We start from the raw sequence: 15,946 nt of genomic DNA on the forward strand, positions 1-15,946 counted from the left end.
CTCTCTCTTTCTGTTTCTCATTCTCTTTCTCGCCTTCTGTCACCACTCAATGTCATCACCTCCACGGTCTTGGACTTCAAGAAGGGCTAAAGCTTTCTTTGGCTCCCGCCTGTTTAAAATCAAACATGATTGGTTGATTCACCAGTCACCCACCAAACCAACACACATAGCTTGTCCCTTTTCTCAGATATGCTAAGTCCTAACCAATAATGAGTTAGCTACCAAAGTCTTGTTAGAGGTTGGCAATTCTGATTGGATTATGGCTGCAGCTATCGATTATTTTAGTAGTCGATTAATCGATGAACTAGTTAGTTCGAATAATCGTGTAATCGGATAAGGAACATGAAAAATTAAAACACCTGAACTGAGCCTCAAACGGTATGAAAAATAAATAAATAAGGATCTATGTACAACAAAAGAACAATTGGCTAACTTACATAGCAAAAGTCCGCTAGCTTAAAAGCTATTAAAACGCTAACGTTTTTTTTTCCCACAATGCTCTTAACAAATGGTTCAGACACATATTCCCACAAAAAACGGCTATACCTAAAAACTAAATTACGAATGCAATAAAAAAAAAAACATTACCTCAAACAAAAACTTAGCTTATGTTGGTCTTAATATGGAGCAGCTGCATTCAGCCATGTGAAATGAGGCAGACTACACAGCAGTGTATCCACCCAAATCAGTAAAACTAAATGCAAACACTTTCAAAATAAACCATACTTTAATTAAACGAATACTCGAAGCAGCAAAATTTAATTTGAACCTTTTTTTTTCTAATCGAATACTAGAGTTAATTGATTAATCGTTGCAGCACCAGATTGGATAATATGATTTCAGGATAGTAACCCTTCTGGTTGCCGATGTGAACTTTCATGACTAAATCACAGATCCAAGGAAATGTGTTGATGCGCTTCCTAAATTAAATGTCAAAATTTGATTTATAATATTTAATTTTTATTACTACGTTATGTCCACTATTGTATTTATTGAAAAACAAACATATCTCTGAAGGTGTAGAAGGCCCTGAGGAAACTCACCCGTTTGCCAGTGCCTCTGCCTACAGGCGGATGGGCCTCTGCTGCCTGTCGAATTGTGCACACCGTCAACTCTATTAACGCGCTCTCCTGCCTGTCGGACAACACTGCAGAGATGGATAGATGAAGGAAAGAGGAAAGGATATTAACTGTAAGCAAAAGAGTAGTCAACTATAGAAAAACTAAGAGGACTTAGTCTTACATTCTTCCCCTTGCACGGGCTCCTCCAGGAGCAACTCGGTCATACACTCCCAGTCTTTTAACAGCTCCTGAGAGCTTTCCCACAAGGAGTCCACCAGGTAGGCTGCGTGTTCGTGAAGCTGCATACATGCAGTTTTGTCTTTACATTCTCTTCTCATATTTAGATTTTACAATACAGTGATATTACATTTTATAAGCGGTGAAAAAAAAAAAAAGACATTACCTCACTCTCCAGAAAGAACAGTACCAGCATGCGAATGAGATTCCCATTGGGGCTGCTACGACCCCTGCGCTTGGCCAATGCTTCTTCCGCCTGCGGGTCGTGACGACTGAATAGCCTGGTAGCAATGGGCAAAGCGCACATTAAGCAAAAATTGTAAAATGACATGTTGCAACTGCATTGAAGTCGTCGAGTACTCACTTCCGGTGCAGAAACTCGCCAGCGGCCAAAGCCACGGGCCGGTGGGCAGAGTAGACCAGATGGTAGACGTTTTCACAGTCTTCATTAGAGAGTGCGTCTTCGCTGCCCCTGTAGCAACAAAAGCGCACTATTGTAAAAAAAAAAAAAAAAAATTGAAATATATATAAACATTTTAACTTAGCTGCCATTCATTCAATTTATGAAATAATTAAACAGTTACAACAGTGGGAAGGGTGTTGATAAGTTTCCTTAGTTTGAGTTTTGTAGGTGGTAATATGACAAAGTTACTATTGCTCTATGTAAAAACATTTTTTCGAGCAGATGTGTTTTTTCTACCATCAATGGCAGCAAATTAGGTAACTGCTTGTATCTGGAAGGAAAAACTAGTACTGGCAATTTAAACAGACAGGCAACACATACAAAAAAAAAAAACTTGATATGACAGACGGTTGCTCCAAATATTTAAGGACGAAAATGGCAAACTACCAAGACCTCTTATAATAATAAAAAAAATATATTTAGAAACAAAACATGGCACCTTTTACAAACACAGTAATTTTGTGACATATAGTGAGGCAATAAGTATTTAGTCAACCACTAATTGTGCAAGTTCTCCCACTTGAAAATATTAGAGGCCTGTAATTGTCAACATGGGTAAACCTCAACCATGAGAGAGAATGTGGGGGGAAAAAAACAGAAAATCACATTGTTTGATTTTTAAAGGATTTATTTGCAAATCATGGTGGAAAATAAGTATTTGGTCAATAACAAAAGTTCATCTCAATACTTTGTTATGTACCCTTTGTTGGCAATAACGGAGGCCAAACGTTTTCTGTAACTCTTCACAAGCTTTTCACACACCGTTGCTGATATTTTGGCCCATTCCTCCATGCAGATCTCCTCTAGAGCAGTGATGTTTTGGAGCTGTTGTTGGGCAACAACGGACTTTCAACTCCCTCCACAGATTTTCTATGGGGTTGAGATCTGGAGACAGGCTAGGCCACTCCAGGACCTTAAAAGGCTTCTTACGAAGCCCCTCCTTTGTTGCCCCGGCTGTGTGTTTGGGATAATTGTCATGCTGAAAGACCCAGCCACGTCTCATCTTCAATGCCCTTGCTGATGGAAGGAGATTTTCACTCAAAATCTCTCGATACATGGCCCCATTCATTCTTTGCTTTACACAGATCAGTCGTCCTGGTCCCTTTGCAGAAAAACAGCCCCAAAGCATGATGTTTCCACCCCCATGCTTGACAGTGGGTACGGTGTTCTTCGGATGCAATTCAGTATTCCTTCTCCTCCAAACACGAGAACCTGTGTTTCTACCAAAAAGTTCTATTTTGGTTTCATCTGACCATAACACATTCTCCCAGTCCTCTTCTGGATCATCCAAATGCTCTCTAGCGTACCGCAGACGGGCCTGGACGTGTACTTTCTTCAGCGGGGGGACACGTCTGGCAGTGCAGGATTTGAGTCCCTGGCGGAACATTGTGTGACTGATAGTAGCCTTTGTTACTGTGGTCCCAGCTCACTGTAGGTCATTCACTAAGTCCCCCCGTGTGGTTCTGGGATTTTTGCTCACCGTTCTTGCTATCATTTTGACGCCACGGGGTGAGATCTTGCATGGAGCCCCAGATCGAGGGAGATTATCAGTGTTCTTTTATGTCTTCCATTTTCTAATAATTGCTCCCACAGTTGATTTCTTTACACCAAGCGTTTTACCGATTGCAGATTCAGTCTTCTCAGCCTGGTGCAGGTCTACAATTTTGTCTCTGGTGTCCTTCGACAGCTCTTTGGTCTTGGCCATAGTGGAGTTTGGAGTGTGACTGACTGAGGTTGTGGACAGGTGTCTTTTATACCGGTAATGAGTTAAAACAGGTGCCATTAATACAGGTAACGAGTGGAGCCTCGTTAGACCTCGTTAGAAGAAGTTAGAACTCTTTGACAGCCAGAAATCTTGTTTGTTTGTAGGTGACCAAATACTTATTTTCCACTCGAATTTGGAAATAAATTATTTAAAAATCAAACAATGTGATTTTCTATTTTTTTTCCAAATTCTGTCTTCCATGGTTGAGGTTTACCCATGTTGAAAATTACAGGCCTCTCTAATCTTTTCGAGTAGGAGAACTTGCACAATTGGTGGTTGACGAAATACTTATTTGCCCCACTGTATGTGATATTGAGTATTCATGAAGTCACATGGAAGTCCATGCAGTCTGGGGTATTCGCTTTACATTTGCTAAAATAGGACTGGCATTGATTAAGTGTCTGCCCGCACTAAGGGGGTCAATTTTATGGAAATAATGGCTTTTATTTACATTTTTCTCCACTATTACACACTAGAAAAAGGAAATTCTGTGTTTTTTTCCAAAGTAACTAAACAAGATTGTGAACACTGGAATGCCCATGATTGAGGTACGGAGAAATATTAGGATTCAAGCTTACTTACTGAAGGATAAGAGTAACCAATCGGATGGCTTCTACAGCTACATCATACTCCTTGTCCAGTGTCATTGATACAATGCGGTCCTGTTGTGATGACAAAGACGTATCAACAAGAATGCTTCCTATTTTTTACTTTGTTGTCGCGTTACCTTGAAGCGGTTGGTAAAGAGCTCTAGCTTGGGGAACAACTCACGGTTGGTGTACAGGTTCTGCAGAGCTTTCAGGCACTTGAGACGCACCTCACCTTGCTGAAAAGGGAGATTAAGAGAAGGAAGTGACGACCGTACAGCAGTAATACAAAATCGTTTTCCGGTGAACCCACCCGGTCGTGCAGTGTCCAGCCGACGTACTTCAAGTAACTGTCATTGAGGAAGGCGTCGCTGTACATCTTCATCCATACGCCGATCTCCTCGATGCAGATGGCTCGGATTTCGGCAATAGCATCTCTGGTAAGCAAGAATAGCAATTAGGTGCACCATTTTAATGTCAACACAAAGTTAAGCCACATATTTCATGATTGTAATGAGAAACAGAACCACAGCCACTTGGGAAGATTGCGATTTGGTTGATCTCTTTTAGACTTTTAGCAGCTTATTTTTTTTCTAGCTTTTTTTAACCCATAAAATAAGCATTCATCAAATAAAAATTGATTTTTAACCATCAATTTTGTGAGTGCTTTTTTCAGTCCATGTAATTTTTAAATCTACAGATTATTTATTTTTTTAATAAATCAATTTTCCTTATTTTTTCCCCACCATATAATGATCCGATTTTCAACCCACTTGGGTTACATTTCATAAAATAAAAAGCCATGATTTCACACCTGTAACGATGCACAAATATGCCTTTGAAGATGGAGTTCATCATGTTCTCGATCTCATCCTGGTTTTCTTGAAGCTGTGTTATGACAAGCAAATGGACTATTTTGTACTGTAAAAAATACAGGTAATTAAAGCATTTTGACAAAATTTTTGCAGACCTCCTTCCTTTTCTGCAGCAGCAGCTCCAGCTTCTCATTGGCCCGCTTGCCAACCATCTTGTTCCTCTCCGCTTCATACTGCCGCTGCGTGTTATCCTGGTGGATGCTGAGGTTCAGAGCCACGTTCACCAGTGCAGTCATGAGCTTCATGGCTACATCCGAGACAAATGATGATGAAGAGTTAAACTTAGCCATATAGGAATCCAAAGGGAATTTGTCAGTCTTCTTACCGGCCAACGTTGATGTGTGTCTAAAGGCTCGGACCTGGGAGTCGGACAGCCCGGTGAGGAGCGAGATAACCGTGTCCATCATGTACTCGTCGTAGATAATGCTGTATTGACACTGGCGGATTAGCACGCAAATAAACTCGCAAAAATTGTAACGGAACTTCTTCCACATTGGCCCCGGCATGGTGAGCGGGTAGTCACCGCTGTCCTGTGAGCCACAAATGGGGTGGAGATTAATAAAGTGACTGCCAAAGTATCTCAATCCCGATTTACCTCATCAAACTCCTCCGTCATTTTGCGAATGATCTCGGCGTTCTGCATGTTTCGGAACATCTCAATCCTGACCGTGCCTGGAGAGGGTAGAATCGGAAATTTTTACCGACACGGACTAGTAAGTTTCTGCTAAGTGGACGCTGACCTTGTTGTGTACAGGTGTCAAACTCAAGTGACGAGGGCCAGATTCTGCCCACCGCATCATTTGTATGGCTTTGCGACAGTAAATTATGTGTTATTTTTTATTTTAAAAAATCAAGAATATCAGAGAATATTTACTTTTTTTTTTTTTCAAACTTTTAAATATTTAGATAAACATTTGTTTAAATATAAAAACACCAGAATATTTAATTAATTAAAATATTTCAAAAGAATAATTAGTCGTTAGCCTTTTTTAATATTATGTAAATCAAATAATAATTTGCGCGAGAGGATGTTTGCTATTAGGAGGCTAAGAATAATGATTTGGAATATTTTGAGGTCAACAATAATACGTTTTATTTTTAGAGCGCTTTTACTGATGCTCAAAGATGCTGTACAGTTAAGAACAAAGAAACAAGTTAACAATGTCAATTCATCGACGATCAAAGTAGTTTCCAATTTATCTGATCATCAATTATTTCTCTAGCCCTAACTGGCAGATATTTCCAGAGGAAACCCTAACTTTGATGTGGCCGCTGCAACGATGAGTTTGACTCCCCTGTTTTAGCGTCTCACCTTTGCACCCAGAGCATTGGATGAAAAAGTTGATCAAATCGAGCAGGGCCAAGTCTCTGTCCTGTTTGTATGATTCGATCCACTCATCCACCACCGACTGCGTAGTTTAAAAAATAAAATAAAAATGCAATTAGTTTATCAGCTTTGATTAAACATTGAGCATATTAGCACTGGGCTAACCTGCATGGCACTCTTTCCCAACTTGACCACTTCGAACAGCGTGATGGGTTCTGAACCGTCGCCGTTGTGTTGCGCCACGCCATTGGCTTTGCCTCGCCCCCTGCCCCCGCCCAAACCTTTGTCCACTGGCATCTTGCGGGGCTTCTTATTGGCCGTCTGTACGAAGGGGAATAATCAATGGTTGGCACAAAAAACGGAGGTTCCCTGGTAGTGCTGGGCTATATGGTAAAAATCTTCTATTATGATATGGACATCTAATATATCACATTGATTTGCCAGAATATTGTGTACACTGTTAAAACAAAATTGAACATTTCAAGTGAACCAATTTTAAGAGATTTTCAAGTTTGGCAAAAAATGCACAAAAAATAAATAAATAATAAATAAATGACTGACTGAATGAATGAATTAATAAAAAAATAGGGCTGTAAAACGATTAAAACTTTTAATCGAGTTAATTACAGCTTAAAAATTAATTGATCGTAATTAATCGCAATTCAAACCATCTATAAAATATGCCATATTTTTCTGTAAATTATTGTTGGAATGGAAAGATAAGACATAAAACGGATATATACATTCAACATACGGTACGAGTACTGTATTTGTTTATTATAACAATAAATGAACAAGATGGCATTAACATTATTAACATTCTCTTAAAGTGATCCATGGATAGAAAGACATGTAGTTCTTAAAAGATAAATGTTAAATGATAAATGTACAAGTTATAGAAATGTTATATTAAAACCCCTCTTAATGTTTTCGTTTTACTAAAATTTGTAAATTTTTCAATCAAAAAATAAACTAGTAGCTCACCATTGTTGATGTCAATAATTACACCATGCTCACTCATGGTACTAACCCATAAAATCAGTTGGACCCAAGCACCAGCAGAGGGTGCCAAACACCAAAAAACAAGTAACAAGAGGGCATTACACTGTACTGTCATTTTAATCTGTTTGAGCGGGGCATGTGCGTTAATTGCGTCAAATATTTTAACGTGATTAATTTAAAAAATTACCTCCCGTTAACACGATAATTTTGACAGCCTAATATAAAAATAATGCAAATTCTTAGTATACTGTACTAAACTAAAGTAGTTTAAAGTCAACATTTTGAGTAAACTGGACTTCAGTTTAGATATATAATTAACTTGCTCCAAGAATGGATTGAATGCCGGCTGCAAGTGTGAGTTGAGTATAATGACAGAGGAGTTATTTAAAAAAAAATAAAAATAAAAAAAAACATTAAAATCGAGAATAGAGTCGATAGTAGGAATATAGTGGTATAAAAAATATCTGCACCTTTTGGATATTCTCACATTTCTGCTTAAACTCACCATCAAATGTGATCTGATCTTTGTCAAGATCACACGGATGAAAAAAACTGTCTGCTTTAAGTTAAACCAGCCAAACATTTATTAGATTTGCATATTTTAATGAGGATAGTATGCAAATAATGACAGCAGGGGGGAAAATGCGTGAACCATCACATTTAATATTTTGTGGGCCCATCCATTGGCAGCAATAACTTCAACCAGGCGCTTCCTGTAGCAACGGATCAGTCTGGCACATCGATCAGGACTAATCTTGGCCCATTCTTTTCTACAAAACTTCTGTAGTTCAGTCAGACTCCTGGGATGTCTGGCATGAATCTTTGTCTTTTGGTCATTCCACAGCATCTCAGTGGGGTTCAAGTCTGGACTCTGACTTTGCCACTCCAGAATGTGTATTTTGTTCTGAACCATTCTGAAATTGATTTACTTCTGTGTTTTGGATCATTGTCTTGTTGCAGCATCCATCCTCTTTTTAGCTTCAACTGTCTGACAGACGACCTCAGGGTTTCCCGCAAAAGCAAAACAGCCCCAATTCATGATGCTCCCTCCACCATGCTCACGGAGGGAATGAGGTTTTGATGTTGGTGGGCTGTTCAAATTCCCTCCACACTTGACGTTGTGTGTTACTCCCAAACATTTCAACTTTGTTTTCATCAGTCCACAAAACATTGTGCCAAAACTTCTGTGGAGTGTCCAAGTGCCTTTATGCAAACATTAAACAAGCAACATTGTTTGTTTGTTTTTAGACAGCAGTGGCTTCCTCCGTTGAGTCTTCCCATGAACACCATTCTAGGCCATAGTTTAACATGTAGTTGATGTGTGCACAGAGATACTGGACTGTGCCAGTGATTTCTGTAAGTCTTTCGCAGAAACTCTAGGGTTCTTTTTTTACCTCTCTGAGTATTCTGCGCTGAACTCTTGGCATCATTTTTGGTGGACGGCCAATCCTTGGGAGAGAAGCAACAGTGCCAAACTCTCTCCATTTGTAGACAACTTCTCTTTCGATTGATGAACATCTGACTTAAAATGTTTGGTGAAAATTGGTTTCAAATGGTCTTTAAGTCTCCTTAGACAGAGGTTTGGCAAAGATCTGATCATATTTAATGGGGATTTTATGCAGAAACGTGAGAAATTACAAAAGGTTCAGATACTTTTCCATACCACTGTATATGATACATACATACGATACAGAATAACTTTCGCTGAAGTACATTGGCGTATCGCACAACACGAAAAAGGAAACTTAAAAATTATTAGTTTAAAAAATTTTTTTTTTCTAAAATTAAAAGTCTAGGAGAATCGTTGGCTGTTGTGGCTGACATTTTGAAGTGTCACTATATGATACAAAGTGCCTTGGTGGCCATTACTGATTGACAGCTGCTTGTCCCAACTCCTGACGATGGCAGATGCTATTCACGGTAATAAACGATTACCAGGCAGGCTCAGGTCTTGTAGTGTGACAACTCGTCCGTTCCAAGGCACACTGTGACATCATGACACAATGTCGTGTAATCTGACACTGTCATCGCCGGGCAAAACTAAAAAAACTTGTGTAGTCCGTGGAAGGCATTAGGCTTCATTATAGGTATCCTAATGATCTCCATGGCTACCACACAAATTGGTTCCTTCCAAGAAGTTCTTAACTTTATAACCTTGTTATTAGGCACAACCGTAAACTGAGGAATCCCTGCGTGAAGCATGCTAAAATGTATTCAAACACCAAAAGATTTGTCTTACCTGTGCTTGTTTCCCCGGCCTCCCTCGCTTCTTCTTGCCCTTCACCTCAGGATCCTCCATGTCCGCTATGCTCATGCTGAGGCCCACTGCATCTGTGGCCCCGGACTCGTTGGACGAGTCCCTGGTGACGTAAAATTTGTGTTTTTGTGATGGAGTTTCCCCCCCCCTCAATAGTAAGAACCAGATGATGAGTTAGGTTATAAGAGAGATACTCACTGGAGCACAGAGAGCTCGGAGGTTATCATCCCGGCAGTTTCAGGGCAGCTGTGAGACAGCCAAATATTGCTCGTCTCAGGTCTTAAGTCACGACAAGGTTCGGATAGGGGGGAAGAGTTGGAGGGGCGGGAGGGGGTAGAAAGACTCCAGGACGGACCGTGCTCTGGCTCTTAAACGTCTTCTTTATCTGTAAGGATGGTTAAACAAAAAGGGGCAGATTATTATAAAATGAAATTTAACAGCCATTTAAAAAATTATGTAACATTAAATGAAGTACAGTTCTTTGTTATTTCCATGCGATCAAAAATAATGATGAAAACAGGGTGAGTATGACACCAACTGGCAACTTTGGGAACTACAGCATTAAATTATTCTAAATGGAATAGTTACAAGTGAAATTTCAATTTAAACCAAATTTTTGAGAGGGGAATCAAAAACAGACCTTTTTTTTTCGCTTTCACATCAAGCTTTTGAACAGGAAAAATACGTTATCTGAAAATATGTGCTTGTTTCATTTAAAATATATATATATTATATACCATGAAATAGGAAACAAGGCATGAATGCAATGTTTAATTAACACTTATGTTTTACAGAGGATATGGCTACTATATTATAATGTAAGCAAGTAGTAAAAACAAAGTAAGAAGGGTAAGTTGTAGTGTAAAAAATAGAATCAGGATGGCAATTTTAATCTTAATCAGCATTAAAAATTATTTTTCGAAATTGTTCCTTACTGCAGTTTAAACGACACGTTTGGCAACATCAATTTCATGTAAAAGGATGATCACCTGACATATATAGGTCTTTATCAGATTGCTGCCTTTGATAGCCAATCCCTTTTAACTGGGAGTGCTCTATTGCCGCCAGCTGAAGCACTGAGTTAATAGGAAAATAAAGTAATAGTAATTAAATTAAATAATTTGAATGCTTTTGTAAACAATGCACGCTAATCATATTAATTGTCTATTAATTGTTTTATGCTAATTACATCCGAGTACAAAGCCGGTGCAGTATCACCGTACAACCACTGCAGGCAGTATAATCCACAAAGTCCTTCACCGCCAGTCTGTCTCTCAACTGCATAATCAGGGGGTTAATTGGGGTAATGTCGCTTTAGAAAATTCCAGAATGCTAATTAGACCTCTTGCAATCTTTCAAACGTCTTTCTACTTGCTTATAATACTTACGGTGTGCAGTTATTACCCCCGGGTGTGTGTGAGTGTATGCACATGTGCTTGAGAGTAGATCTGGGCAACAGTAGGGGGCAGGCTAAGAGAGTGTGTATTTAAATACTGCTTCGCACACAGTGTTGATATTGAAGCATAGCAAGTGCAAGGAGTGAGAACACACTCAGACAATCAAACCGCAATCCAAACAGGCTCTGGGAAGAAATTTATTTAAAAAAAAAAAAAAAAAAAAGCCAAAGTTGTTCAGTTTTATGTTGAAAAAGAGTTCAGGAATATGAACTACTTTAAAACATTTAAACTGATTCGGGCTGATTAGACACTGAAATTATTTACATTTCAATAAATTGAAAATTCCATTATCTTGTAATTTTTTTGGGAGTGTAATTTTTATAGATGGTAGCTAGGGGTGGTCGATCTAGCCACAAAAGATATTTTTTCTTTTTAATATAATCTGGTCTTAATTCTTTGCACACTTTTTTTTTTTTTTAAAAAAAAAGGCTTTTATGTTGTTGTCATTTTTTTAAATAACTGGTGGTTATTATATCGCCGGGGTCCTCAATTAGCGGACCACGGTCCACGACCGGACCACGGCACCCCCCTCTGCGGACTCACGGACGAACAAAAAAACGAAAAAGAAAAAGAAAAAAAAAAACAAACATTTTTTTTCAACATATATCATTTGTATGAATCGCCCATCTATCACTATGCGCTACTATTCTATCGCTAAATTCTGTTTCATTTTTAGTCTTCCATGTTCCCACTTCTGTTGTCATCTCTATGCCAGCGATGCGCTGATTGACTGAGAGAGCCTGCATGCTGCTAGCTAGCGTGGCCGGACCGCAGCAGTGTGAAACACAAGTTGCACCCGGCACTTTGCAATCTGTTTGTTTACATGCCACCAGTAGTAGACCATATCTAACAAAATGGCATGCTTAAAGTTGACCAAGAGAAGAAAAGTGGTCAACGAAAATCGCCATTTCCATGAGGAATGGAATGACAAATATGCGTCCATTTTACCAAAGTACAAAATCTATGTGCTTAATATGCTTAAAGACAGTTGCTCTGATAAAAAGTGAAAATGTGAAAGGCCATTACAGTGAGGCAAATAAGTATTTAGTCAACCACCAATTGTGCAAGTTCTCCTACTTGAAAAGATTACAGAGGCCTGTAATTGTCAACATGGGTAAACCTCAACCATGAGAGACAGAATGTGGGAAAAAAAATAGAAAATCACATTGTTTAATTTTTAAAGAATTTATTTCCAAATTAGAGTGGAAAATAAGTATTTGGTCACCTACAAACAAACAAGATTTCTTGCTGTCAAAGAGTTCTAACTTCTTCTAACGAGGTCTAACGAGGCTCTACTCGTTACATGTATTAATGGCACCTGTTTTAACTCATTATCGGTATAAAGGACACCTGCCCACAACCTCAGTCAGTCACAGTCCAAACTCCACTATTGCCAAGACGAAAGAGCGGTCGAAGGACACCAGAGACAAAATTGTAGACCTGAACCAGGCTGGGAAGACTGAATAGGTGAATTTTTGGTAGAAACACAAGTTCTTGTGTTTGGAGGAGAAATAATACTGAATTGCATCCGAAGAACACCATACCCACTGTGAAGAATGGGGGCGGAAACATCATCCTTTGGGGCTGTTTTTCTGCAAAGGGACCAGGATGACTGATCTGTGTATAGGAAAGAATGAATGGGGCCATGTATCAAGAGATTATTGGTGAAAATCTCCTTCCATCAGCAAGGACATTGAAGATGAGACGTGGCTGGGTCTTTCAGCATGACAATTATCCTAAACACACAGCCAGGGTAACAAAGGAGTGGCTTCGTAAGAAGCATTTCAAGGTCCTGGAGTGGCCTAGCCAGTCTCCAGATCTCAACCCCATAGCAAATCTGCGGAGGGACTTGGAAGTCCGTGTTGCCCAACGACAGCCCCAAAACATCGCTGCTCTAGAGATCTGCATGGAGGAATGGGGCAAAATACCAGCAACAGTGTGTGAAAAGCTTGTGAAGAGTTACAGAAAACGTTTGGCCTCTGTTATTGCCAACAAAGGGTACATAACAAAGTATTGAGAATAACTTTTGGTATTGACCAAATACTTATTTTCCACCATGATTTTTAAATAAATTCTTTAAAAATCAAACAATGTGATTTTCTCTTTTTTTCCACATTCTGTCTCTCATGGTTGAGGTTTACCCATGTTGACAATTACAGATCTCTCTAATATTTTCAAATGGGAGAACTTGCACAATTAGTGATTGACTAAATACTTATTTGCCCCACTGTATGTTAACGAGCACAGCTCTTTTGAAGATAAGTTTCCTCCTAAATCAGAATTGAGAAGGCAAGAAATTAACAGGTTGAAACAGTCATATCATGAGTCAAGCAAGGTTATTGTTAAATCTATGACACAACAACAAATTGCAACGGAGTGCTCACTCAAAACTGTCGTGGGTATTGGCCAAACATAAGAAGCCGTTCTCTAATGGAGAAATAATAAAAGCGTGAATGACTTAAGTGGTGACAGCAATGTTCAAAGGGAAAGAAATGAGGAAATGACAACAAAAATCAAACAAATCTCACTCTCAGATTCATCAACCACAAGGCGCACTAAAGTACTGGCTGATGATGTGCGTAAACAGCTTTGTGATCCCCAAATGCCATTTCTCTCATTGAGCAGTGTTTTACAGTTAAAGTTACTGTCAATAATTGTTATGTTTGCAACTTAATGACAGAGCTTGTTATTTATGTTCTGAACAAGTGAACATGTACTGTACTACTTGCACATTTTCTTTTTTGTACAGCTGTGTTTTACAGTTACAAAATGTACTGTCCATAGTTATTGTTTGCACCTTAATGACAGATCTTGTCAATTATTTAGTGTACATGTGTAAACATTGTATTTGCATGTTTTTTTTTTTGTATTTTTATTTTAAGTCAAAAAATGTTTTGTTGATTTTTATTTATTCAAAATGTACATTGTCTTTTTGTTTGGTCAAAAGAAAACCACCTTTACCACCTTCGACCTGCATTGTACTTGACTGACATGATAAATGGGCCCATGCTTGTATGAAAAAAATAATCATGGACCTTCAAGATTTGTATTTGAGGACCCCTGTTGTATCGCATCAACCTAGAATGCGCTCAAATAATAACATTTATTTAGTATTTCAGTGACACAATATGTGTAATTTTTGGAGATGTGACCGAAAAATTGGCCGAAAATAGCTAAAATTGCATTATCGGGCTTTGGTTAAAAGACCGCTGGTTTACCCCCGAACAGTGTGGAGAACCATACTCCTCTTGTAATGACGCAATCAAAAAGATTGGAAAGAGATACATATAAGACGTTTTTCACTTCTTCACCCAATGTATAAATGTATATATATATATATATATATATATATATATATATATATATATATATATATATATATATATATATATATATACATGTTTTTTCAGCACTTCAAATATAATATTAAGTTTTTAAAATGTTACTGTCCCACCGAATTATTTTTAAAACAAGAATTAAGTATAAAAATGCTTGTATTTATTAAATGCTTCATTGAGTGAGTCCACTCAAATCCCGCTCAAGCTGCTCACTTACACACAAAAAGTTGCCACCGCAACTGTTTAACTTAACTATTTAAGTTAAACAATGACTGACGCATGCGGCGCTTTGAAGCTTCGGCTTCCAGGCATCTGTGGCAAGATCAAACATTAAACACCTGTCGATCATTTTTAACTTTAATAATAATAAAAAATAAAAACTCCAGTGCACTGCCTGAGCAACAAAGAGGGAGGGAGAGTGAGACTACATGATCGGCTCGGGACAGGTCATCTGTGTTTTTTTTGTCTTTGTTTTAAATTGGAATAAAACTCCGCAATGGACTGAGGGCGCGAAGTTTGAAGCGTGAAGTAGCGAGGGACCACTGTACATCGAGATCTCAATTAGCTTAGTAACTGGAGGCGTGAGACCCATTTTTTAAGTGTACCAAACTTCCAAGAAAGTGCATCGATCAAGTTTTCATCGGCCGTGAAGCCCACCGAACAGAATAACACGACGACCTCTGCTTTAGGACGCGTTCAGAGTTTCCCACAAAATGCACGCACACTCCCAAGGGGTTTCATTCGGCACCTTTCAAACTAAATTTCTCGAGCCTCGGGGGTCGAAGAACATTTTGGAAGATTTTTGCATACTTCAGAGAAGGGAACATATTTTATTTCCGCCTGATCGTTTAAAAAAAAAAAAAAAAAAAAAAAAAAAAAAAAAAAAAGGAAAGAAAGAATGGCAAAGGGCATTAATCAGAAAATAATTTTTTAAAAAAGAAAAAAAGAAAAAATGGATTGTATTCATGTGTATTATTCGGCCTTTCGGCCAAATGCTTCCAATGTTCGGTTTCGGCCAAAAAGTCAGATATGACAAAAAATTGGATTTGTGCATTAAGACCTGCGGTATGAAGCTAGCTTAAGGCAAGGTCATCAGGGCGGAGAATTCAGGGAAAAATTCAGGGAGCTATTAGCTAACTTTTTATTTAACTTTACTAGAGGTGCTGCTGAGCCCAAGAACTCCCTGTATTTATGTTGTATTGCATTTTCTGTGGAAAAATTTCAGATAGCTATTTATTTAACCTTTTATTTCAACTTTATAAGAGATGTTTCTGAGTGTAAGAAAATAAGGCACTTCTGGAGCTATTAGTTTTCTTTTTTTCTTTTTGCTTTAGGCTTTTCAATGAAGTTTGGTGTTTGCATTATTCACTTTTTTTACACCAATTTTCACACTTTTACTGCAAAAGAATATCGGCTCAAAAAATCGGGTATCGGCCCCTCTAACTGCTAATAATCTGTATCGGTCCTGAAAAACCCTATCGGTCGACGTCTAAAATAAACACTAGTTTAGTGAACTTGCTCAATGCTTTGAAAAGGAGTTTGGGAAGATGATGGAACACCGGCGTTTGCTTTGTACG

General features: G+C 38.5%; 1 protein-coding gene across 1 annotated transcript in view; it reads right to left on the bottom strand.

The window, feature by feature from the left end:
* The window catches only part of stag1a (STAG1 cohesin complex component a), a 77,592-nt gene that overhangs the window by 17,393 nt on the left and 44,253 nt on the right, over window positions 1-15,946 (bottom strand). The window contains exons 2-16 of the mRNA XM_057859328.1: window positions 9,773-9,959; window positions 9,557-9,677; window positions 6,481-6,636; window positions 6,301-6,397; window positions 5,584-5,660; window positions 5,314-5,518; window positions 5,084-5,235; window positions 4,928-5,001; window positions 4,427-4,550; window positions 4,254-4,352; window positions 4,109-4,188; window positions 1,663-1,770; window positions 1,465-1,579; window positions 1,243-1,360; window positions 1,044-1,147 (exon numbers count right to left, since the gene is read on the bottom strand). Of these exons, the coding sequence (XP_057715311.1) occupies window positions 1,044-1,147; window positions 1,243-1,360; window positions 1,465-1,579; window positions 1,663-1,770; window positions 4,109-4,188; window positions 4,254-4,352; window positions 4,427-4,550; window positions 4,928-5,001; window positions 5,084-5,235; window positions 5,314-5,518; window positions 5,584-5,660; window positions 6,301-6,397; window positions 6,481-6,636; window positions 9,557-9,677; window positions 9,773-9,801 (1,659 nt within the window). The 5' untranslated portion in view covers window positions 9,802-9,959. The remainder of the gene's footprint in view (window positions 1-1,043; window positions 1,148-1,242; window positions 1,361-1,464; window positions 1,580-1,662; window positions 1,771-4,108; window positions 4,189-4,253; window positions 4,353-4,426; window positions 4,551-4,927; window positions 5,002-5,083; window positions 5,236-5,313; window positions 5,519-5,583; window positions 5,661-6,300; window positions 6,398-6,480; window positions 6,637-9,556; window positions 9,678-9,772; window positions 9,960-15,946) is intronic.

The sequence above is a fragment of the Corythoichthys intestinalis genome, chromosome 15 (assembly GCF_030265065.1).
Source record: "Corythoichthys intestinalis isolate RoL2023-P3 chromosome 15, ASM3026506v1, whole genome shotgun sequence".
Taxonomy (NCBI): domain Eukaryota; kingdom Metazoa; phylum Chordata; class Actinopteri; order Syngnathiformes; family Syngnathidae; genus Corythoichthys; species Corythoichthys intestinalis.